Source organism: Lepidochelys kempii, chromosome 1 (assembly GCF_965140285.1).
Source record: "Lepidochelys kempii isolate rLepKem1 chromosome 1, rLepKem1.hap1, whole genome shotgun sequence".
NCBI lineage: Eukaryota > Metazoa > Chordata > Testudines > Cheloniidae > Lepidochelys > Lepidochelys kempii.
In genome coordinates this window covers 121,104,127-121,130,520 of record NC_136380.1, presented here as the reverse complement: position 1 = coordinate 121,130,520, position 26,394 = coordinate 121,104,127, and the positions used below count along the sequence as shown (strand labels likewise).

The 26,394-nt window shown below is 42.5% G+C and overlaps 1 protein-coding gene across 5 annotated transcripts in view; it reads right to left on the bottom strand.

The window, feature by feature from the left end:
• The window catches only part of VWA3B (von Willebrand factor A domain containing 3B), a 113,099-nt gene that overhangs the window by 21,697 nt on the left and 65,008 nt on the right, over window positions 1-26,394 (bottom strand). For all 5 annotated transcript variants that reach the window (XM_073352884.1, XM_073352910.1, XM_073352920.1 and 2 more), the window contains 3 exons: window positions 25,999-26,117; window positions 16,217-16,267; window positions 15,284-15,503 (listed from right to left, as the gene is read on the bottom strand). In XM_073352884.1, the coding sequence (XP_073208985.1) occupies window positions 15,284-15,503; window positions 16,217-16,267; window positions 25,999-26,117 (390 nt within the window). The remainder of the gene's footprint in view (window positions 1-15,283; window positions 15,504-16,216; window positions 16,268-25,998; window positions 26,118-26,394) is intronic.

The window sequence follows — 26,394 nt, the reverse complement described above, 5'->3', positions numbered from 1 at the left end:
TGTCTCCTTAGCACAAATAGTGTAAGGCAAGAGCACACTACAAATAAACATAACGGTTTAAGCATACTGTAAGGATTTGCTGGTCCTGAACCAGGCCCATGGGCTCAAAGGCCACTGCAGCATCCGCAAAACACCATCCAACAGCTGTAGCGGTAACTGGAGAATTGGGAACCTTAAGGCCTTACACTCCAGTAAAGGTACCGTCCACAAGGACACAATTAGTGGCGCTCCGGAGTCCCTGATTGGGCTGGGTACACTAATTAAACCAGAAAGACACAGGAAGTTGTCTGTACAACAAGGTGGACCCTGGCTTGCTGCTGCTATAGACCCTGCCTCCATTATGTGATCTCACCTGCTGCTGGTTCCTGCCTCGTTCATGATCCCTGCCCCTGGTCTCCAACTCTGGCCCCAACCCTTGGCTCTAGCATATAGCCTTCAACTCTGACTTTAGCTCTGACCCAATTTCAGCTCTCACTGCCAGCTCAACTCCTGACTCCTGATTTTGGCTCTGACCCTGACTCGACTCCCAACCCTAACTCCTGCTCGAACCACTAGGTCTGACTGCCCAAGTCCCACCCGTGGCGCATACAGGGGGTTCATCATCTCAAACAGACTTAGTAAATTGTACATAGACAGATTCCCCCAAATAGTTACACCATGTAACCAAGATAAATTTAAATGGATCAACTTTCTTTTCAATGCATTTGGCCCAAAAAATGGTCACCAGCCCTACAATTCACCTAACTTGCAATAGAGCATGTACTCTGTAATCTTCTTTCGTACGGTTTATTCATTTTTGCCTTGTAAACTAAAGTAATAAAATGTGTCTGCTCATTTCCCCAAATGACCTACAGCCGACATAGCTAGAGGTTTTCAATATTCCTATAGTTCTATGCAGACGTCTAATTCATCCCCTTTACATAAGGCATACTTTCACAGATACCAACACAGCAGCAGCATGAATACAACACCAACAGAAGGTCAAAGCAGAGAGTGAGGATAACCCACACCATTAATTCAGTTGCAGGCTTACACAGAAAGCTGCTGTACCAAGGACATCCAAAAAGGATTACTACTACTTTTAAGTAGCTGTCAAGGTACTTAGCCATGCTTAAAAATAAAGGTTTTTATTTTAAATTTTAGCAAGAAAGCATCAGACTATTTGTCTATTTGCTGAACAGACTTTAAAGAATGTTTTGATTGTCCATCATTCACAGTACTTCCTACTATGGCAATTTTCATTCTGTACTACACAAGCTATTTAAGAACTGTTGATAGTTACCATCATATATTTCAACTGGCAGTTAAAATTATTTACATCCATTTAGTGGACTGAAGTCACAATTAGGAAAAAAACAGCAACCCTTTGAACAGTTTAAAGACTAGAGGCTTTATACTTCTTTGCATTGCATAAATGGAATTCTGATTACATCTGCATTTCTACCGCTCACTCGTAAAGCTTTTCAGGGGCAGATTAGCAATTACTGAAAATGGTGCTCTCATTAGACCCCTACAGCAGGTTGACTCAGGATAAGTGATTGCACAATGTTAATCATATCATGGTTAGCAACGTACACTGATACTTCAAAACAGCAGAAACATTACTCAGAATGAGCAAATGAAACATGAACATGTTTCTGCTACTGGTCAACTATGCATTCATGTGGAACGAGATGAAATAATAATCCAAACAGCTACGTTATCAGTTTAATATTTCCAGATAAAAATAAAATACATAAATCTAAGTCTGTTTTTGAAGATCTGAAAAGTTTTTTAAAACAAGATCCAAGAGTCTGATAACTATGTTACATTCTCAAAACAACATTTGTAGGAAACGGATTGTGATCCTCCTATTAGAGTAATATATATTCCTTATTCCTTAAAGCCAAGCTTATGTCTTCTGAGATGTAAATATCTGTTCAAACCCAAGTGTCACTTCACCATGAGCACTAACGCAAAAGAGGTAAGGTAGAAACTTCTTGTTCCTAACCTCCCAAACACTTAACACAAATGTGAAAATATGAAGTGAGGCATGTATTATTGCAGCTTATTGCCGCTACACATTTGCATACTGCTGACAGTGCTATTGCCATTAACAGTTCTTTTGTAACATCCTGAGGACATCACATCCACACTCCTGACCAGGCCTTCAGAATACCCAAAGAAGAAACTGCCCCCATCAAGTCCAGCTCAGTTTTTAAGCTAAGCGTTATGTATGGTGGAACAGGATTTTGGGAGCTCAAACAGCATAGAAATGTTCTATAAAACACAATAATCTATCACATTATAGAGTCTCAGTGCCTTGAGTTGATGTGCCCCCAATGTGTGAGGCCAAAACAACTTGTTTCAAGAAAAAGCTCTAGCCTACTTCTGGGCAGTCCGTTAAAAAATTATAACAATTTTGATAGCTATTTTACAAATCATAAATCTCTCCTATGCCAGAATTATCATCCAAGGCAAAAATGAAGAGCGAGAGACAAGTGAGGACACAATACATTTTACCAAATTAATTCTGAATTATGGAAAAACTGCTCTCTGAAATAGCTTTGAGATTCATACTGCACCATTCTTTCATTAAGTTATTGGCCTATGTTATTATACATAGCCAATTCAATTTAAACATAATTAATACAAAGAGCTCTTTGTATCTTAAAGTTATACTGTGAAAAAAGCCAACAACTCAACATGAAACATATGGGGATTACCTTGTACTGTATTTTCTAATCTCCACAGAATAGTGATAATAGGCCAGCTGCTGCTCCTACTGAAGTCAAAGGCAAAACTCCCACTGACTTCAATGGGAGAAGGAGGCTTATGTTCCATATATCTCTGAACAGAGGGCTATTTGTTAATGTAAACCTGTAGTTTTAACCAAGAAAATGGCATTATTCATACATTCACTATGCATCAGGAAGAGTGTGCTACTACCTGAAATACTTTACAAGGAAAAGACATTTCAACTATGAAAATACCGATAATTCACAGCTGTGCAGGTACCCTCACAACACCCACATTGGTTGGAACCAGATTACTTCATCATATAGATTACTAAAACCGGAAGGGACCATTATGATCATCAAGCCTGACCTCCTGTATAACTCAGGCAACAGGACCTCTTCCAGTGACTTCTGCATCCAGCCCAATCACATTATATCAATGTTTCATTTAAAACGATAACTTCCCTCACGCATAAAAATAAAGCAATGAAAAAGCAGAAAAATAAAGTATGAACTTGAAGATGATTTCTCCTCTTTTTTTTTAAGCATTTATTCTTGTTGTGCCTAAAGGCTCTCAATCAGGATTTCCTATTCATTTACAGTTGAATTTAATCGAATATTAACAGTACAGCTCAGCCTAAAGAATGTAAGGATCTATTAAAATTTAGAAGTCTGCTGCTGATCTTCCAATGTCAGCAGCTCCATCAAATAGTAAAGCACTTTTTGAAGCTGATGTGGATTTTACAGGAAAAAGTAGATAACTCACTTAGGAGAAATTGTTTGCATTTTAAAAAGTTCTCATTTTGAATTTTAAAACAGCGGTTCTAACCTCAACAATGAGCATGGAAACATCTTTCATAGGAAAAATATTAAAGCACTTTTAAAAAACATTCTTGATCTCTCCAGGAAATCTCTCAAGTACTCTACTGTGAGGCCTGCATAATGTCCTATGCTCTACTGAAACCTATGTTAAAGAACCTAAATGGTTCATAGAGTATGTCTACACAGGGATAAAAAACCTGTGACTCGCCCAGGTCAGCTGACTCAGGATTGCAGGGCTTGGGCTCCAGGGATGAAATATCATGGTGCAGACATTCAGGCTTGGGCTGGAGCCCGAGATCTGAAATCCTGCGAGGGTGGAGGGTCCCAGACCTCGGGCTCCAGCCTGATCTCAATGTCTACACAGCAATTTCTAGTCCTGCAGCCTTAGCTCTGCAAATCTGAGTCATCTGACCTGGGCCAGACATGGCCAGGCTGCAGGGCTTTTATTCCTGTGTGGATATACCAATAGAGCCTTATAAGAACCCCCTGCACTGTGAATTTCACCTAATGGGCTTTGCCTGTTTCAGATGCACCATTCTCATAGACTAAGCTGTCAGCAGGGAATGTGATTTTGTCATAGTAAGATCAGGTATAATTCACAGCACAGTCATGGTAGAAGATTGGTAAGTTCAGCAACCTTGTGAACCCTCCTGCCATGCAATATTAATTCGTTAGTTCACTCTGTGTAGTCCTCTTTGCACTGGGATTAGAACAAAGCCAACTAACTGTTAATCTGCGCCGGGGGGCTTGTGGGAGCCTGCCCTTGCCCCCATTTGTCCCCACTTCCACTCTGACCCCACCCCACAGACCTCTCTCCCCAGTGCAGAGCTCCTAAAAGTGGAGAATGAATTCACTGGGAATGAAGGGGTTTCTCCAGATTGGGGCATCGGAGCCTGGCATCTGCCAGTGAAGTGCTGAGCCCAGCAGCAGGCCCCAACAATACGCTAGAGAGAGAGACAGCAAAGGGGATTGGTGGCAAGGAAGAGATGGGGGCAGGTAGAAGGCTGGGCAAGTTGGGGAGATGGGGAAATCAGGGATCCAGTGAGCTGGGAGTGGAGAGGGAATATGGAGCAGGAGAGTCAGGCCTGGAGTCAATAAAGAAAGAAGGCAGGGAATGGGAGCTGTCACCACAGGGGACCTGTGGGAGGAGGAAGGCACAGACCCAGCCCTGTCCCCCCTTGGAGGTACGCACTAGGAAGAGGGGTTTGTGTGGGTAGTCAGAGTCAAAAGCTCTTTGCTTACTCTAAGAGAATGCTTAATTAATCCATGCAAATTTAAGAACATGAACAATACAGCCATTACAAATTATCCGCATTATAAAAGAACAATGTCATAATGGGTTCATCTTCATAGGGATAAAAAGCCTGCAACTGGCTTGGGTCAGATTACTCAGGCTGGTGGGGCTTGGACTCTCTTACCTCTGTGTAGAACTACCCAGTGTGGCTTGGCAAATAGGTTATACTGGCTGTCAATCCAAATCTTCCCAAAAACATGCCAGCATATGCTGATTATGATTGATCAAGATACTAAAAGCATATATATGCTGCTTATTTTAGAAGGTCATAGAGACCAGTGAAGCGATTCTCAGCAGACTCCCAGTGAGAATTTTTCTTATAGCTGCACAAGCATTCAGTTTCTGCTCCCAAGTGGCAATCATCCTATGCCCATTCACAGAGCTCCTGTATCTCTAGAGTTCTACATACAGGAGGTATGTTATGATTCAGTGAAGATGTCTGTTACACTGCAGTGAATCTAAAGCTGGTATGTACACTGTATTTGTATGTTCAATGACATTTCAGAAAGCTGTAACTTTGTATATTCTCATGAGATATTTCTTTGTCTTACTGACAGCTTACCATTAAGGTTAAAATCATAGGGCCAGATTTTAAGATGGTGTAAATCAGCATAGACTCACTGAGGTCAATAAAATTGTGTAATTTTACATGAGTGGACAATCTGGCTCATAATGCTGCAAGTTGTCTTAGCAAAGCTCTGTGAGTTTATGAGTACAAATAAAGCTTTGAGGAACTTGAGGTATAAACAAAAAAATGTTGACAACATGGCATGATGCCTCTCAAGACTATTGCGCTAGAGCAGTGGTGCACAAACTGGGGGACGCACAAGAGGTACTCAAGGGGTGCAAAAAACCTGGGTCCCACAGGACCCGCTGCCATAATAGCAGAGGCAGGATAAAAATAGAATGGGTATTGCGGGGCGGGATGGGAGCAGGATTTAAAAAAATAGTCCTCCTGCCCCACAAACAACATGAACACCCCAGCCAGTAGTTACCGCTCTCCAGCTGCCCAGCTCTGAAAGCAGCGCCACCACCTGAAGCAGCACAAAAGTAAGGGAGGGACAAGTTCCGTGAATGATAAAGGGGGGCATGACTGGAAAAGTTTGTGCATTACTGCACTAGAGCATTTTTAACTTTAAATTTTATCCTTAGTCTCCACTGTCAACAAACCAGACCCTGTTTTCAGGGGTGTATGCAAAGATACTGCTAATTGAATGTACTGTTGAACATAAAAAAAAAAATAGAATACACAACAGCTTTAGATTCATTCCAGCCTACAACCATTTAAAGTGAATCATATTGTGTCAACATCCCAGGCATGCAACACTACCCCTGGTCTTTAGGCTGTTTCTATACTCATAGCTAGTGGCTTCTCCAAATCTTTCTGGCATGCTCCTCTTCCACCACCACCAATGCCCTTGCTAGAGCACTCAGTCTGGTACCTCAGACTCCCATCTGCCTCTTCTGAGAGCAGAAATGGATTTCCTTCCTCTGAGAACACGCAGCAGTCCACAATTCCAATTTGCATAAACAAAAGAAGGCGTATTTAAATACAGAAAATAGAGGGGGGGAATCAAAGTAAATACAAGAAAAGCACAACTAAACAAGACTGAACTAAAGCTTATGCGATTCTGAAACTTGTAGATGCCTTACTCCTTAAACACGTTTTAAAGTCTTACACTTCAATGTTCATTTGGTTCTACCCCTGCACCACAATGTCTCAAAGTATATAGTTCTCGCATCCTTTAAATGAGAGAGACCATTCGACCCATAATCAAGAAACTCTCTCTTGACAGCAAGAGTTTCATCAATTGTCAACCAGTCTATATCCTTCCTTGTAGAAGGAAGGTTACCGGGAAGGTTATAGTGAGAGTCTATTCTGACTTCACCTAAAGTCAAAAGATTTCCTTTATCCCCTTCAGTCTGATTTTAAACCTGAGTCTGCTATGGAAACTGAATTAGTCTCGTTGGCTAACAATTGCCTAGCTATGTACAAAGGTCAGGTATCTTTATCAATTTCCCCTTGATGTGTCAACATACACCAACAGTATAGGTGTGTTTAAAAAAAATCAACGTTTACCACACTTCAGTACTTTCAACTTTAGTAAATTTCCGAAACATGCATTTGGTAAAAACCCCAGGGGCAGAAGAGAGGCTGAATGAAAGCACCGTGTACTGACACTGGCATTCAGCCATGACAGCAACTTTCTGTGGCTCAGTAAAATCGCCACATGAAAGTAGGCTTCCTGTAGGTCCACAGCAGCAAACCAATTATTCTGAGACAACGTGGGGACGACAGTGTATAGAGTGACCATTCAGAATCTCATGTACCCGATATATTTGTTGAGGTCACAAAGGTTGAGGATAGGTCTTATCCCTCCCTTGGATCTGGGTACCAGGAAGTACCGGGAGTAGAAACTGTGACCCTAATGTTCCTGCAGAACCTTCTCCACTATTCCCAAAGCCAGAAGAGAGCAGACCTGTTCAAGAAGCAATGTCTTGTGAGAGAGGTCCCTGAAGAGGGACAGGGAGGGACAGTAAGAAGGAGGCCTGGAGAGGAACTGGATGGCATAACCTGATCTGATGGTGCTTAGGACCCAGCTGTCGGTAGTGATTGAGCCCCAAGCATTGTGAAAGTAGGCCAGCCTGTCCCGGAGTGGGAGATGACGAGTGAGGCGCAATGCCTGGAACAGTGCTCTGGACCAAGGAGTCAAAACGGGCACTTGGAAGGCGTTGCGGGAGGGAACGTAGGCCAGCCGAACCCTGAGCCTGTCTGCTTTCTCCTGTGGGACCTGTCCCTCTTTCTGGGGTAGTCTCGTTGCGTCAGAGGAGGGAAAGGCTGGCCAAATATGTGCTGCGGGTACTGCTGATGCTGTTAGACAGCAGAGTGGTGCCTCTCCACTGGCAGCATGTACACCTCCAAGGGTAGCCCTTGGGTCCTTGAAGGGGTGCAGCGTCTCATCAGTTTTGTCGGAGAACAGTGTATGGCCGTTGAAGGGCAAATCCTCAATGGCTTGCTGGACATCAGAAGCAATACCTGTATTCTGCAGCCAGGAACCCCTTCTAGTGGTGACCACAAAAGCCATCACCGTGTCTGTGACATTGAGTGTGGTCTTTAAGGACACTGTAGCCACCAAGCAGCCCTCAGTAACAAACACTCAAAACTCCTCCCATGAGGCCTTGGTCAGCTGGTCTGCAAACCTTGACACAGCTGTCCAGTTAAAGTTATACATGGACATCAAGACTTGCTAGTTAGCAATTCACATCTGTAAGGAAGAGGAGATATAAACCTTCCTGCCCCTGGGGTCCAATCATTTGAAGTCCCTATCCTTGGGGGTGGACTTAAACCTGCCCTGCCTGACTCAGTTGCTCACCACAGTTATGACTAGGTAATTTGGGGATGGATGGAAGTAAAACCCTGCAAATCCCTAAATGGGAATGAAAGAGCACTTTTCCAAGTTCTTAGCCACAGGCAGTACTGAAGCTGCCATGCTCCTGAGGGCTTTAGCCAGTTCAAGGCGTGCATATTTTATAGGGAGGATGACTCTCCCAGGGGCAGTAGATGGCTGTAAAATATCCATAAATTTGTGGGTGTTCTCTTGGAAGAACTCTGCTTTGGTTCCAAGGGAAGCAGCTACATGCCACAAAAAGTCTAGATACGCCTTAAAATCCTCCAGTAAGAAAGGGGAGGATAAGCCAGTCAAGCACAGCATTGTTCGGGGATGAAGACGAGGCCCTTAACTGATTCGAAGCCAGATCCTGTTCCATGGCTGACAGACCCAGGCAGGATGACTCTGGAGGCTCTGCAGGGAGAAGGACCACCGGTGCCTGGGCCTGCAGTAAATGGACCGTCACTACCACAGACTTGGCTGGTGATCTTGCCTTTGAGTGAGACCTCCATGATACAGATTAGGCATTGGCAGCCAGGAGGCACCAGGCCAGGGACCTCTGTCGCAATCATGAGATGTGCACCAATCCTGGTACCCATAATGGTCCATCAATGGCCCTTGACGCTGGTCAGGCGATGGAGAGCAGGAGGATGACACTGACTCAGATGTAGAGAAGCCTTTGGATCCTGGAGACAAGGGCAGAGCGAGACCAGAGGCAGCAAGTAGGCAGTCTGACTTGTCCGTCGCCCAGAATGAGGTAGGAAACGGCATTGCTGATGGAAGCAGTATCATTGGTACAAAGTATGCTGGTGTTGGAAAAGGTATCAGTCCTGAAGTGACCAGCGGTACCAGAGTATCTGATGGTACCAATGTCAAGGGCGGTGAAAGCTGCCACAAGAAGCATTTGTGGTGCTGACTGCAGTGGTGCCGAGGAGGTTCCTGGTACCAAAGTCCCCTGTACTGATCCCAGTACCAATCCCACTTCCACAATCTGTGGAAGAAAACAATGGGGTGCAGTGCCAACAGACCCGAGAGTTCCATGGCTCAATCAGTCAAAGGGGCTATAGTTGACACAGCCTGGGCAAAGTCCTGGGCCAAGGGAGAGATTGGGACCGAAAGGCAAAGGAGGTCTGTCGCTGCCTGGTATGCCACCAAAGTGGAAAGAGTCAGCACCGGCAACTCTCTCATTGGCACCAGACTCACACACACCCGGAGAAACCCAGAACCAGGGTTTCTAACATCCCTACTAGGTCCTGGGGAAGGGCTAGAGGTACCCATGCTATCCTGCATGCCAGCAACAGCTCCATGCAGGCACATTACAAGGTCTATCTATTAATTTAGGATAAAATGTACCCCAATGCATAAAGCACATCCAATGTCCTATTCATTACTTAAGTTCCACTGAAGTCCTATGTTAAGAGTTTAAGTAGTGTACAGGGCCTTTTGTGGGCCCTCTGCACGAGTGAATTTCACCTTCAGGCTCTTGCCCAAGAAGGTAGATTGATCTGTCTTTCTTCTTCGGCTTGGGGCATTTTCTTTTAATCAAAATTCTATCAAATTTAGTTATGTTTTTATGTGTGTGGTTTTAAGAAAAACATGAAGAGTTTTTGATAAATGAATTTCAATACACTGAAAAGGTAAGTAAGTAAATGCTCTTGGACTGTCAAAAGCTACAAACACAGAAGCACACTGTAAGAAGATGCGGCTTGAGAATCCCGATTACAACCTCTCATTAAGGACAAGTTACTGCTCTTTGAGGACTTTTTTGTATTCATGCTGGCACTAATGGTAGTAAGTATATTTATGTTCCTACTGGGAGAGAGCAAAATTCTACTCTGAGGCTGACATGCCGTGCATCTTGTTGTTATACCTTTAATTGTGTTCAAATGCACTGCACAAGGATCCTTTTGAAGTGGAAATCTGAAGTAAGCATGAACCTTTGTAGAGGACTGAGTCATTTAGAGATATTTCAGTGCACTTTATGTTTCTTTCTGAATGGGTTGCTCACAGCACTGGCAACACATCGAATCTTTGAGCTGTCAAGTTTCAAACAGCATTTGACACACTGAGCATTCTCTGTCAGGCAATCAAGATTGTCATTCATCTCAATATCTTTCACCTGCCACTTTCAACAGGCATTGTGATTGTCAAAGAGAGCAGAAACATCACAACCAGTGAGGCTAAAGTCAATCTCTGAGTTTTTTATTTAAAAAGCAGTATTTAAAGAAGTCATACTGTACCTGTGGATACACCAACATGGCTCCCACTGAAATCAAAGAGAACCACATGTGCACCTCCAAGGGCAGAATTTGCCTTATCAGCTATTCCTTATATCTTTGGACAGGAAAATAAAATTAAAAAAAAAATCACCATTTTCTTTGGAAGTGGGAGCCACGACAAACCCAACAAATACAAACTTCTTCTCCCTTGTCATCCTCCACTTGCTAAAAGCAATTTGATTTTTGAAGCCACAAATTGCAGTTAGGTGTCCAACTCCCATGGACTTTCAATAGGAAATAGGTGCCTTCATATCTTTGAAAATCTAACTACCTTCATATCTTTGAAAATCTCCCTCATAACTGCATTCAGAAAACTTTTGGAGGTGAAAAGCTGAACTGGTTTATCTGCTAGAGACAGAGAGAGATTGGGCAATACCTGTTCGTAAGATTCTAGATGAGATTCTTCATGTGCTGCTGGGTGAAACTGTACAACCCAACTGTCCGGATTTGCATATCTGAAAACTATCAGCTCTCCAGCACAGGAAATAGTGCTGCTTTTTATTAACAGAGTACTAATGTGAACCATGTATTGGTTATGTTAGAAACCAAACTATGCAGCGGTACAATTATACTGATTTATACTGATACTGTGAGGTGTTGCGCACTGAATCCAAAGGGAAGTGAAAACACTAAGGACCAGATCTTCAAAGGTATTTAGGTTCCTAATTTCCAATCTGGGACTAAGCACCTTGCAGCACCAAGCCCTTGCACTGTAGTTACTATGAAAATGAGAGAAACTTAGGAAAATGTTTTCTGTAGCCATTCTAAAAATTGTGATCACTAGTGTCTCTCGATGTTCAGCCACATCCTTAAGTTTATCCTTAGATTTCATACTATGTAATTGTTGCTAAATTAAGTAGCTGTCTTGGATCAATAAATATTTCATCACACAAGTTATTTTGAATCTAAAGCATTAGATCAATTAAAATTGTAATCCATTTAAAAATCTTAATTAGAGAAGGAAAATTCTTTTCCAAGAAGTACTCAGAATGATAATCAGTTTAGCCTTGACAATTATTTTAAAAAGCTGTTTATGCATTTTTATAAAAATTAAAAAATATTTATATTTGTAAAGAAATTCTAAATTAAAACAAAACAAAAAACAAAAAGAAAACCCACCATACACACAGACACACACACATGCACATATTGACTTCAAGACATTTTGTAAGAAAATACTAAAAAAAAATTTCCATATTCCAAAAACAAAACAAAGAAACAAACAAAACCCCCCAACAACAAATATTTAAGACTAAGGCCAAAAATGTATTTATCTATCACATAACTTACAAAACAAAAACAAGAAAGAGAATATGTAAGCATATCATAAATATTACACTCAAACAAATAAACAACCTGTTCTTGTTAAGCCTAAAGAAATGTAACATTCTACTACGTCCTTAACTCTGACCCATAGGTAGTTTTGTACTTTTGTTATCTCAATTTCAGCATTCTTTTTTAGGGATACTGTTAAGTGGCAAATATTATCTGTTAATAATATTGTCAAACCAAAATGGAATCTGTTGGCAAATTACTCATAACTGCTGTTTCTTAGAAATAAATGTTCATTGATTTATGGTAAACTTTTGTATGTATGTGACCTGCATTTGGGGCTGATTAATTTGTACAGGGAGGGAGTATTGATTTGGAGTCCAAATCTACTTCCCTCCACCACTGTAAAACTGTTGGAGAGCTGAAGGCTTGACACTGTGCCTCTTTTGTGAGGGCTGGCGCTGTGCCTCAGCATGGGTTGGGATAGTGAAAGAGTAAAATCATGAACCTTAAGGTTGGACTCTTCCTACAGCACAAGTTCAGATACTTGTATTCTATACTGGAGCTGCAGCCACCCACAGGTACTTACAAGGAAGTGATATACCAAGTTTGCCAGCTAGTATTTCACCTGCATACCACACCAAAACCATGCCCCCACACACACACTCAACTCTTCAGAATAGTTGCAAGCCCAGAACTTGCCTTCTACAAACTGCCCTCTAAAGAGCTAGAATAGAGAAGTGGTGACCATAAAGTTATTGCAATTGCCAACAATCTACAAAGCAATGGAAGTTTTAGCTTACCGAAAAAACATGTAAAGAATATGTTATATGTACATAAAGATATAGAAATGTCCTACAGGAATCTCATTAGTATGCAATAATGAAACTCACCGAAAGACTGGAGGGCCTGCACAAAGCCCACTTAAGCTTTCTATCAGCCTTGTGTTTAGGAGGATCACAAGCAGAGAAACTGCCAGGGGACAAAGAGGATATGTTTACACTGAATACTAAGCCTTGGCTCTGACTCAGGTTTAAGCCGAAGCTCTGCTTCCATTTACTCACAAAGCAGTCTCACTCAGGTCAGCAAGCACTCAGGACCAGGTCCTACAACCCTGCTAGGGAGATGGGTCAGGGCCTAAATCACTCTGAGACTCAGGTCCAATCCCTTTCATTTTACAATGTGGACGCAGTGAAAGGTACAGGCCTGAGCCAGAAGGACTGTGTAGTGCAGAATGGACGTGTTAGCATGGCTGTGAGACCCAGGTCCAGTAACTGTAAGCCCAGATTTACCGTGCAGTGTGGATTCTCCAGCCTGGGCTTGGAAACACCAAGTCCACAAGCCCAGATCCCACAGCACTGGGTTTACAATCCAGTGTAGACATACCCAGAGAAGGGCTCAAATTTGCTGCACTTACATGGCCCAAAAGCACCCCGAATGGAAATGTGGAGGTGCAATGGCCACTATTTCAGCCTCAGAGATTGGAATAACGGTGGCAGATAGCCAACAGATTGGGCTGGTGGTGGAGTCTATCCAGTCCAACCCCTATGGAGTTCCCTGCACAAAATCTAACTACTCAGGCTTAGTATGATGCAGGGACATGAATTTCACCCTAAATGATTACATTTAAGTATTCTTTTTCAGAGGAAACAAATCTACCTTTTGTTAATTAAAAGAAACATGAGGTATGTGTGTTTGCATATATTTGCATGTATAGGTATGACTCTAAGAACTCCCCAATGCCAGATGGCACACAGTTATTATATTTACCCAAAAGGTAGCATGTAATATATCACTGGAAAACTAATAACTCAATGATCATTAAAATTTTCACGTGATATATGTATGTTTAACCCACAAAGAACTTTACAGGTGTGTTGGAAATATGTGACTAAAATGTGTTTAGATCAAGCGTGTCGGTGGAGTTGACAAATGGGTTTTCTCTAGACCAGGCGTGGGCAAACTATGGCCCGCAGGCCAGATCCATCCCACAGGATGTTTTAAGCCGGCCCTCAAGCTCCCGCTGGAGAGCTGCAGCCAGGGAGCAGGGTTGGGGACCGCACCACACGGCTCCTGGAAGCCATTTGCAGTAAGCCCCGCTAGGAGCCTGCACCCCTGAGCCCCTCCCCACAACCCCAGCCCTGATCCCCCTCCTGCCCTCTGAACACCTTGGTCCCAGCCCAGAGCAGCCTCCTACACCCCAAACTCCTTATCCCCAGCCCCACCCCAGAGCCCTCACCCACCCCCCGCATCCCAACCCAGAGCCCCCTCACACACCCTGAACTCTCCATTTCTGGCCCCACCCCCAGCCGGAGCCCGCACCCCCCCTGCACCCCTACCCCCAATTTCGTGAGCATTCATGGGCCACCATACAATTTTCATACCCCGATGTGGCCCTCGGGCCAAAAAGTTTGCCCACGCCGGCTCTAGACAAAGGAAAGAGGCTAATACCTCAAACCAGGTGTGGACAAATTCAACAGACTACTCTATTGTATTGGAGGTTGCAGGAAGAGATCATTTGCTTTGTTAAAATCAGCAGTGGGGAAGGAACCAGCATGGAGTCTACACCCAGCCTACCATCTATACCCGGCAGGGCAAAGGAACTTTATCTGGGGATATCCTTCAAAGTATACATTTCAAAGATTTAATGGAATATAAAGAGAGAGGAAGAAAAACCCTAAGTTATCCTTCACCTGAAGAGACAATGGAAACAAGCATTCTGAGCTCTGTGAAAGATCCTGGCCAGAATGCCTGATCAGCCATGCTGGAAAAGAGACTTGATGAGAAACACTTCTTTGAAGAAGAGAGACTAGTTTGTTGTATCAGGTTTTAGTCTTAAAAGTGTATTTTCAAGTTTGTAGCGTGTAATCCTTTCTAACTTTATTTCTTATACTTGGTATCACTTAAACCTTTTTGGTTAATAAACTTTTTTACTTTTACTATAAACCAATTTAGTGCTTTGATTCAAATAGAGTGATCACCTTAACCCAAGTTAAGCTAGTAAACTGCTGGGTACTGTCTCTTTAAGGAACAGCGAACTTAACTTCTGTGAATGTTCAGCAAGAGGGTTGGGCACTACAGGGCAGACAGTTTGGGGAAAATTCATGACTGGGGAGGGATTGGGGTCACTCTGCAAAAAGTAATTGGGCAGTGGAAGCCAGGGTGTGGCCTGTATGCTTGTCTGTTGGCTGTTGGTGTCTGGACTGTGAGCCAAAGCAGCATAGCATTTAAGATCCTGGAGTTGCAGGGCAGGCGGTGACACAACCCCTTACTGATCTAGTTACAATAGGGAAACAAACTTTTCTACAAAATAGCAGGAGATCACTACAGCTTTATCTCTTTTTAGAAGCATGATTAGCAACTCAGTCTGCATGTTCTTCCCCAGTTTGTACAGAGTTATCGTTAGTGCCAACCTATCATGTAGCTAAGTGACAGGTGAAATTATCCTAGGAGCACACACTGAAGAATATTTGAAAGAAAATGTTTGATTGCCCTGCTAGTACAACCTACCATTTTACTGTGGTTGATGTGCGATACAGAGGTTCTGTGAATTTCCTTTTTGGCAGCTTCCTGAAGATCAGAGGCTTGTTGGACGTATGTTAACCCTGCCAAAATCTCATCTTCCAAAAGTGTCACATCATCATAAGAAACAGGCCAACCCAGATTTTCTAAAGCCTGTAGCAAAGTTTCTTTGTGTTCCATGTACGAGACTGGCTCCTCCTGCTCAAACCTTTAAAAACATTACAACCGTTTACAATTATACATTGTAATGTTTTTCATTTTCACTTTACATATGTTAAGTAATTAAGGAGCACACTGCTCCTGTGAAGTAAATAGGTGCTAACTTCACTGCTCTTAGGGCTGTTCTACATACAATTTTTGTACCATTCTAACTATATCAATTTAAAACCCAATCTGATTGAAGTGCTACAAACCCCATTGTAGGTGCAGTTATACCAGTGTAAAGGTACTCATAATCAGTATAGCTTATTCCCTCACAAACCAATCCTTGGACTGCTACTCACTGGCTAAGTAGAGAAGGGTTTATGCTGATGCCAAAGAAGATGATGTCCCAGCCCTCCCAAACCCGTGCCACTCACACTGAGCATAGAGTAACACTGTTAAGGGGAAGTGCCTATTCTCTTTTACAAAAGTGAACAGCAAGGGGAGAAAGGAATCCTCTCACTTTGTAACTCAGTGGGTGGCAAACCAAAACCTGAGGCTTACATGTTACCCTGTGTCACACATAAAATTATTTACCAGTAAGGTGTAGACAGAAAATACTTGAAAATAAAATAAACTGGCCATGACAAGAGCAGCCAAAAAAGCGTGTAAAATATTTATGACCCGATTCTCAAAAGGTGCTAAGCACCGTAGCTCCCATTCCATTAATAAATGTTTCAAAAATTAAATTATTGAGACAGGAAGAAGGTGAAAACTTACTTGTCTCTTTCCTCTTGAGATAGTGCTCTCCAAATAATTAGATTTAGGCGCCTATTAAATAAAAGAAAACAGTCAGTGTGTGTCTGATTATCATAATACCAATGAATAAACCAGAACACACAGTTCTAAAAGATATCTACCATGATTTGTATTCTGAAAGCACAAACAGTGTTCTTATCATTCCACTATGAATTTATCATCTGCAAAAGGATATAAGAAAACAGCATCTTCCATCTGGTAGCAACATGATTATTTCAGGGTCACTGAGAAATTAGTGGCAATCACTACTGTTTCCTGCAGGAATTTCAGTGGAGAGTTCTGTCCAGCACCCAGTAATCTAAACTAAGCAATAGTGCTGATTTAATGTCAGCCAAGAGCTGCCCCCGACAAGTTAACAGCTTCAGAATGAAGGCACTGGAGAAGCAATGTTAATGATTTTTTTCCCCACTTAAAAATCAAATGCAATCACACCATTTAAATTTCTACTTCATTCCACTCTGCCCATTAAGGAAAGCTGCTGTGGTGAAAACAGAACTGCCTACCCAAAAGCACTCAAGTGCTGTCATTTTAAAAACACTTCAGGTTTTTTTCCTTTGTTGCAGATGATTGGTCTTTCTTTCTTTTTTTTTTTTTTAAAGACATAGATTACAAGTTTCTACTAGCCAATTTTATCCCTACATGTCAACATCCCAACAAGTAAGGCATCACATAACTCTCTCTTTTATTTCACAGTGCAGAAGCAAATCTCTGGGGGGTCCTAGGTGCCATCATATAGAAAAGTGAACTCTGCTATATTATTGTTTACAAATGTCTGAGCTGGCATCAGTTCATTCCAGAGACGACTCAAACCTTTCCAAACACGTGTCCTTTTCCAATCTTGGTGAATTAACTGTTGCACTTAAAAAAATCCCCAACAGCCTATATAAAATTAGATTCTGAACATGGATTTCTGACTGATTCAGTTCATCTGCCAAGGAAATCAAGAACCAGCTCCTTCAGAATGTAAATTACTAGTACATTCATATTCTGCATTCTTGGCATGCTCAGCTGTCTATTTCACACTTCTAAACGCTGCACATTCATAACTAGCTAATTTGCAAATGTTTGTAACTATTTAAGACCACACATGCTTTGTAGATCCCAGCTTTTTTCTCCTTTGCTGAAGTATATTTCTCTGTGGGAACATTAAATTATTGCCATCACTTTCCTACCTCTCAATTTTATGCTAATAGTAAATCTATGTATGGTGAGGTTATTGTGATGGTTTCTTCTATTCTTGAAATTAGCATGTACTAACATATTGTCTAATTTATAGATATCAAAACAAATTTGCGACTATTCAGTAAGCTGAACCTTAGTAAACCTTGCAGATTCAATTATCAGAAATGTAATACTGTATTCATAGCAAAAAAGACATGGTTAAATTGGTGTTTCAGATGGAAATGTGGAGTTATAATTTGTCACTTACATCCACTACAGGTCGAAACTTGGCATCTAGGCAAGGAATGATTTCACCTTTCACATGTACCCCACCCCCATCCTCAATGACATTTGCTGAAACTGTTAAAATCTTCATTGCAGCCTTGCAACTGCAATGCTATAGTTTAATTATACCAGTGTTTCTATTTTATAATCTTAGTTTCAAGGATTTATAGTTTGAGAATTTGGGAGTTTAGAAAACTGCTTTTACTAAAAATTGGTACATACAGTAGAACCTCTGAGTTACGAACACCTCGGGAATGGAGATTGTTCATAACTCTGAAATCTTTGTAACTCTAGTAACTTTGAACAAAGCAACGAGGAGTCCCTGTGGCACCATAGAGACTAACGAATTTATTTGGGCATAAGCTTTCATAGGCTAAAACCCACTTCATCAGATGCATGCAGTGAAAAATACAGTAAGCAGTATATATATACACACAGCACATGAAAAGATGGGAGTTCCCTTACCAAGTGAGGGGTCAGTGCTAATGAAGCCAATTCAATTAAGATGAAAGTGGTCTATTCTCAACAGTTGACAAGAAGGGGTGAATATCAAGAGAGGGAAAATTTCTTTTGCAGTGCTAACGAGACCAATGCAATCAAGGTGGACATCGGCCATCTCCAACACTTGACAAGAAGGTGTGAGTATCAGCAGAGGGAAAATTACTTTTTGTAGTGACCCAGCCACCCCTAGTCTTTATTCAGGCCTAATTTGATGGTGTCCAGTTTTCAAATTAATTCCAGTTCTGCAGTTTCTCGTTGAAGTCTGTTTTTGAAGTTTTTTTGTTGAAAATTGCCACTTTTAAGTCTGTTATTGAGTGTCCAGGGAGATTTAAGTGCTCTCCTACTGATTTTTGAATGTTACAGTTCTTGAGGGGCATTGCTGGCACATGATGGCATATATCACATTGGTAGATGTGCAGGTGAACGAGCCCCTCATGGCATGGCTAATGTGGTCCTATGATGGTGTCCCTTGAATAGATATGCGGGCAGAGTTGGCACCAGGGTTTGTTGCAGGATTGGTTCCTGGGTTAGTGTTTTTATTATGTTGTGTGTAGTTGCTGGTGAGTATTTGCTTCAGGTTGGGGGGCTGTCTGTAACTGAGGACTGGCCTGTCTCCCAAGGTCTGTGAGAGTGAGGGGGTCATCCTTCAGGATAGGTTGTAGATCCTTGATGATGCGTTGGAGAGGTTTTAGTTGGGGGCTGTAGGTGACAGCTAGTGGCATTCTGCTACTTTCTTTGTTGGGCCTGTCCTGTAGTAGGTGACTTCTGGGTACCCTTCTGGCTCTGTCAATCTGTTTCTTCACTTCAACATGTGGGTATTGTAGTTTTAAGAATGCTTGCTAGAGATCCTGTAGGTGTTTGTCTCTCACTGAGGAATTGGAGCAAATGTGGTTGTATCTTAGAGCTTGGCTGTAGACAATGGATCGTGTGGTGTGGTGTGGATGAAAGCCGGAGGCATGTTGGTAAGTACAGCGGTCAGTAGGTTTCCAGTATAGGGTGGTGTTTATGTGACCATCACTTATTTGCACTGTCGTGTCCAGGAAATGGATCTCTTGTGTGGACTGGTCCAGGCTGAGGTTGATGGTGGGGGCAGAAATTGTTGAAATCTTGGTTGAATTCCTCAAGGACCTCCTTCCCCTGGGTCCAGACAATGAAGAGGTCATCAATGTAGCTGAAGAAGAGTAGGGGTGCTGGGGGTACCCACGTGACCCCACAGTATGCCAACATTTTTATGGCTGACTTAGAACAACACTTCCTCAGCTCTTGTCCCTTACTACAGGACAGGCCCAATGAAGAAAGTAACAGAACGCTACTAGCCATCACCTACAACCCCCAACTAAAACCTCTCTAGCACATCATAAAGGATCTACAAAATTGCTTATGGAATTTTGCACCATGGAGTTCACCATGGAAAGGCATATACAGTAGAACCTCAGAGTTACGAACACCAGAGTTATGAACTGACCAACCACACATCTCATTTGGAACTGGAAGTATGCAATCAGGCAGCACAGACCCCCCCCACCCCCACCCCCACAAAAAAAGTAAATAGAGTACCATACTGTGTTAAACATAAAGTACTAAAAAAAAAAAAAAAAAAAAAAGGAAAGCAGTATTTTTCTTCTGCATAGTAAAGTTTCAAAGCTATATTAAGTCAATGTTCAGCTGTAAACTTTTGAAAGAACAACCATAATGTTTTGTTCAAAGGTTTCAGAGTGGTAGCCATGTTAGTTTGTCTCATGAACTCAGAAGAAACAATATTTTTGGTTTTGAATAATTTTTCACTCACTTCTAAAGGAAAAACAGCTAAAACGTTCATTTTGAAATGTTCATTAGAATTAATGCTCATAACAACTAATGCCTTCAAGCAGTTTTATTTTTGACACATATTTGTAAAAACATTGGACCCAGCCCTACAAGCCCTTATTGATGCTAGTAATCCTGACTCACTTCAGTCAATGGGACTAGCATCAGTAAAGATCACTCATGTCAATAAGTTTCAGAGGGACCAGGCATAGAACTTTAAAAGTCAGTCCTGTGTTCTAGCTCTTCAGTAAAACACACATAATATTTTATCAGAAGACATTTTTCTCATCCTTACAACTCCACTAAAGTCAACCAGGGTTATTTTCCAACAACATTCCACAGTACTGAACAAGATGGAAATAGTTTTTCCATCATTAAAAACAAGGACAAAATTCCCATTGACTTCAATTAACATTGGATCAGGCCCCCTAGACCTATTAACATTCAATCTATTAAGTGCAAAATAAAAACAAATATATCTTAATTGATTTCCATAAATATTATACAAGTTAAACAGTTTCCAAATCAGTTTTTATTTTAAGACCATGAAAGACAGGGCAGGTCTACCCTACAAATTTACATCGATGCAGCTGCACCAATGCAGCTGTGCCACTGTAGTGCGTCTGGTGAAGACACTTTAAACCAACGGAAGAGAGCTCTCCCGTCAGCTTAATAAGTCGACCTCCCTGAGAGGTGGTAGCTGTGCTGACAGGAGAAGCTCAGTGTCCCATGATGTATGGTTTTCCATCCCAGCATTCCATGGGCTTCCAGCTTTCTTTCAGAGTAGCAGCCATGTAAGTCTGTATTCGCAAAAAGAAAAGGCACCTTAGAGACTAACCAATTTATTTGAGCACAAGCTTTCGTGAGCTACAGCTCACTTCATCTTTTGTGGCATTTTTCAACGGTCCTTGTTTGCTGTGCATCCCAGCATCTTCGAGTGAAGGGATTGATCTTGCACTGCTCTCCTATGCTCTGATAACTGTCATTAACACATCATGGAGGGCAGTGTTGTTAATCACGAAGTTCCTAACTGAACAAGACTCCCAGTTGCCTGACATGCTGTGTGATATGGATAGGAGCAACTTTAAATTTATTTTGACATTCACAGAACAGCTGCACAAGGTGGACTGTTGTTTTTGGTCTTGGGAAAGAAGCACTGAATGGTGGGATTGTATTGTCATGCAGGTCTGGGATGATGAGCAGTGGCTACAGAACTTGCACATGCAGAAAGCCACCTTCCTGGAACCGTGTGCGGCGCTCGCCCCAGCACTGCGGCACAAGGATACCAGAATAAGAGCTGCCCTATTGGTAGAGAAGCGTTTGTCAATCGCAGTGTGGAAGCTTGCGACTCCAGACTGCTATTGATGGGTCGCGAATCAGACTTGAGTTGGAAAATCGACCATTGGGGCTGTGTTAATGCAAGTGTGCAGGGCAATTAATTGCATCCTGCTACGAAGGACCGTGACTCTGGGAAATGCATGTGAAATAGTGGATGACTTTGCAGAAATGGGTTTCCCTAACTGGAGGGGCTATAGATGGCACACACATTCCGATTTTGGCACCAGACCACCTTGCGACAGAGTACATCAACAGGAAGGGATACTTATCCATGGTGTTGCAGGTGCTTGTGGATGACCATCGGTGTTTCACTGACATCAATGCAGAGTGGTCCAGGAAAGTGCATGACACACACATCGTCAGGAACACCAGCCTGTACAGAAAGCTGCAAGCGGGGACTTTCTTTCCAGACCAGAAGATTACAGTGGGGGATGTTTAAATGCCCATAGTGATCCTGGGAGAGCCAGCATACTCCTTACAACCACGTCTCATGAAACCTCACTCAGGAAACCTGGATAGCAGTAAGAAGCGGTGCAACAACAGGCTGAGTAGGTGCCGGATGACCGTGGAATGTGCCTTTGGCAGATTAAAGGCGCGCTGGCAATGCCTTTATGGCAGGTTAGACTTCAGTGAGGGTATTATACCCATGATCATTGCCCTGTGTTGTATGTTGCATAATATTTGTGTAGCTAACGGTGAAAGGTTTGGTCAGGGGTGTATCATAGAATCATAGAATATCAGGGTTGGAAGGGACCCCAGAAGGTCATCTAGTCCAACCCCCTGCTCAAAGCAGGACCAATTCCCAGTTAAATCATCCCAGCCAGGGCTTTGTCAAGCCTGACCTTAAAAACCTCTAAGGAAGGAGATTCTACCACCTCCCTAGGTAACTCATTCCAGTGTTTCACCACCCTCTTAGTGAAAAAGTTTTTCCTAATATCCAATCTAAACCTCCCCCACTGCAACTTGAGACCATTACTCCTCGTTCTGTCATCTGCTACCATTGAGAACAGTCTAGAGCCATCCTCTTTGGAACCCCCTTTCAGGTAGTTGAAAGCAGCTATCAAATCCCCCCTCATTCTTCTCTTCTGCAGGCTAAACAATCCCAGCTCCCTCAGCCTCTCCTCATAAGTCATGTGTTCCAGTCCCCTAATCATTTTTGTTGCCCTTCGCTGGACTCTCTCCAATTTATCCACATCCTTCTTGAAGTGTGGGGCCCAAAACTGGACACAGTACTCCAGATGAGGCCTCACCAATGTCGAATAGAGGGGAACGATCACGTCCCTCGATCTGCTCGCTATGCCCCTACTTATACATCCCAAAATGCCGTTGGCCTTCTTGGCAACAAGGGCACACTGCTGACTCATATCCAGCTTCTCGTCCACTGTCACCCCTAGGTCCTTTTCCGCAGAACTGCTGCCTAGCCATTCGGTCCCTAGTCTGTAGCTGTGCATTGGGTTCTTCCATCCTAAGTGCAGGACCCTGCACTTATCCTTATTGAACCTCATCAGATTCCTTTTGGCCCAATCTTCCAATTGGTCTAGGTCCTTCTGTATCCTATCCCTCCCCTCCAGCGTATCTACCACTCCTCCCAGTTTAGTATCATCCGCAAATTTGCTGAGAATGCAATCCACACCATCCTCCAGATCATTTATGAAGATATTGAATAAAACCGGCCCCAGGACCGACCCTTGGGGCACTCCACTTGATACCGGCTGCCAACTAGACATGGAGCCATTGATCACTACCCGTTGAGCCCGACAATCTAGCCAGCTTTCTACCCACCTTATAGTGCATTCATCCAGCCCATACTTCCTTAACTTGCTGACAAGAATACTATGGGAGACCGTGTCAAAAGCTTTGCTAAAGTCAAGAAACAATACATCCACTGCTTTCCCTTCATCCACAGAACCAGTAATCTCATCATAAAAGGCGATTAGATTAGTCAGGCATGACCTTCCCTTGGTGAATCCATGCTGGCTGTTCCTGATCACTTTCCTCTCATGCAAGTGCTTCAGGATTGATTCTTTGAGGACCTGCTCCATGATTTTTCCAGGGACTGAGGTGAGGCTGACTGGCCTGTAGTTCCCAGGATCTTCCTTCTTCCCTAGGTAGTAGTGCTGAGGCAGACCACCTCGCTGCTGATTTTGAGCAGCCAGATACCAGGGTTATCAGAGGGGCCCGGGTAGGGGGGGCTAGTCAAATCAGGGAGGCTTTGAGGCAACACTTTGAAAATGAAAACCAGTAATGTACATCTCTGTGATTGATACTGCAATGTTACATTACATCTAGTTTTCATAGGAAGCAATTGTGAAATTTGGGCCTTAAATTCCAGTAAGCAAATGATTAAACTACCTGTGTGTGGCTTGATAGTGCCTGCTATCTCAATTTGTAGGACACAAATAAATATTATTTCAGAAAAAACAACACACATGCATGCACACACACACAATATGCATGGTGGGAAAGGAGGTACCAGGGTAAACAGGGAAGCGATGGCACATCTACCACACACTTGTGGTTTCTATCCTGGTCCCTATGCTGCTCGCCCATGTGCCACTCTGGTACCTGCACAAGTGATTGCTGAATGGAGCAGGAAAGTTTCCTACAATGGGGGAAGGAACAAAACTGCTCTGCCAAGAAACCTTTAGCAGAGGATTGCCGAGTACCTCCTAGAGATCTCTCTGGAGGATTCCCATGAGATCTCCGCGTGCATCAACATCCTGTTGCACTATATTACAAGGGAAATGTCTAGCACACAGAAACACATCAAGCCTTATGCATTTCTATACCCTGAACCCACCTCTGCACTACACAAACGACATCCACTTACCAGGCGTCTCCTCTCCTGCTTCTTGCTCGCTGGAGAGCAACTGTTTAGACTGGCTAGAAACCTCTGGAGTGGTAAACAGTTCCTGGCTGCCTGCCCCACCAGGCGACCCTGCCGGGAGCTCCTCATCGTCGTCTAACTCCACCTCTTCATCAATAACTTCATCCTCTGGGTTAGGTCTTCTTTCCGCTGCCTCCAGGCCCGCCGAAGTATTCATGGGGCTCTTGGCAGTGGAGGTAGGGTCGCCGCCAAGGATAGCGTCCAGCTCCTTATAGAACCGGCAGGTCTTGGGTGCAGCACCAGAGTGACATTTTGCCTCCCTCACCTTATGGTACACCTGCCTCAGCTCCTTTATCTTCTCTCTGCATTGCACCATGTCCTGATCATAGCCCTTTTCACACAAGCCTCAGAAATCTACCCATAGATATCAAAATTCCTACAGCTGAAGTACAGCTGGGACTGCACAGCCTCCTCTCCCCAATACTGAGCAGATCCAACAGCTCCGCAGTGGTCCAAGTGGGAGAACGTTTGCTGCCATGGTCACCTGATAAGATGCAATGAGACCTCTCCACGCCGAACAAACAGGAAATGGAACTGCAAAAATTCCTGGGGCTTTAAAGGGGGAGGGGCAGATGGTTGTTTACCTGGCTGCAGGTCAGCGGAGTTCAAACTGCTTACCACAGCAGTCAGGATGGACATTGTGGGACACCTCCTGGAGGCCATTAAAGCAATAAAATCAAGCGTGGTGTCAACACTGGCACTTTATCGACAAAACTTTTGCTCAAAAAGCCTTACACCTCTTGTCGGGGTGGTTTTATTGTGTTGCCAAAGCAGGGCATTTTTGCTGCCAAGAGTCACATCGTAGTGTACACGCATCTACTGTTTTGTCGACAAAAGCTGCCTATTGTTGGCAAAACTCTGTAGCGTAGACAAGTCCTAAAACTTGGGAAGCCAACACAGCAATTAGTCAAGAAAGGAAGACTCACCTGTTATAAATGTATTAGTCATTAAATCTGTACATTTTATTAGAATAAAATTTGACTAGACATATAGTTTATTAAAGATTTTTGTCCATAAAACCCTGCTAAGATTACTAATCATCACATAATTTTCAAAAACCACAAACTTAAAAGCCAAGAAAGAAATAGTTAAGATTTATAATATCCTTTCAATGTTTACTTCCTATTTGATTCTGAAAACAATAAGCATAACACAACTCTTCCGGGGAAAAAAAAACCCCATAAAAATAAGGGCCAATATCTTATAACACAAATGCCTAAAGTTATGCTCCTAAACCCATAGTCAGCCTAAATAAGTGGTCTGATTTTCAAGAGTGCCAAGCAGTCAATAGCAAAACTCAGGACAATTATTTAGGCACCTAAATATGGATCTAGGAGCTTAATGTTAGGCACCTGTTGTTTATTACCTTGGCTATATTTGTATGTTGTTTCTATTTCAGAAAGGGTTTTGTTTTACATTTAACATTTTGAGAATATAGCTGAGATTAAAATGAAGTTTTGTTACTTAAAAAGAATAATGTATTATGTGTGCAGTGTAATATTTATGGTGTCCCTGACTGCTCATTTACTTTTAATGCCGCACTTTTGAAAAGAAGAAAACATTTCTCTGGCAGGATACATTTTTAGACAATGGTGGTTGTTTGAAAATGCTCAGTTGTACTGAATGTTAAAATACATCTTTGAGGAGATGGATTAGTGAGCAAAGCATAGGTAAGGCAGTCAGAGATGTAAAATGAACCCAATTCATCATATGAAAAAACGGAATTAGTCTGTCAGCATGGAGAAAATCTGAAGAGCAGACTTACCTTTCATAGGATTTAATTGCTTGTTCCAGTTTCTCTTTATAGGCATCAAGATTCACTGCCTGAGGATTAATTAGTGTGATCCGCTTCTTGTCATTGCTAACATGGGCCAGGGGTAACACCTACAACACAAAAAGGGCAAAGACTTCATTTATTGTGTTATTCTTTATCAACCAGAATATTGGAATACCCCAACCTTATGTATACAAGGCAAATCTCAAAGGATTTCATAAAGAAAAAGCCAAGCACTTGATGTGAGTGACCAAGTGTTTGGAGACCCATGAGACTGATACTGATCAAAGGTAATGAGGTTGAAACATAACATTTGTTTCTGAATTAAGATATCATTTTCTTGTACTATGTGTACACAAATCTTATAGCTACTGTGACCCCTTTAAA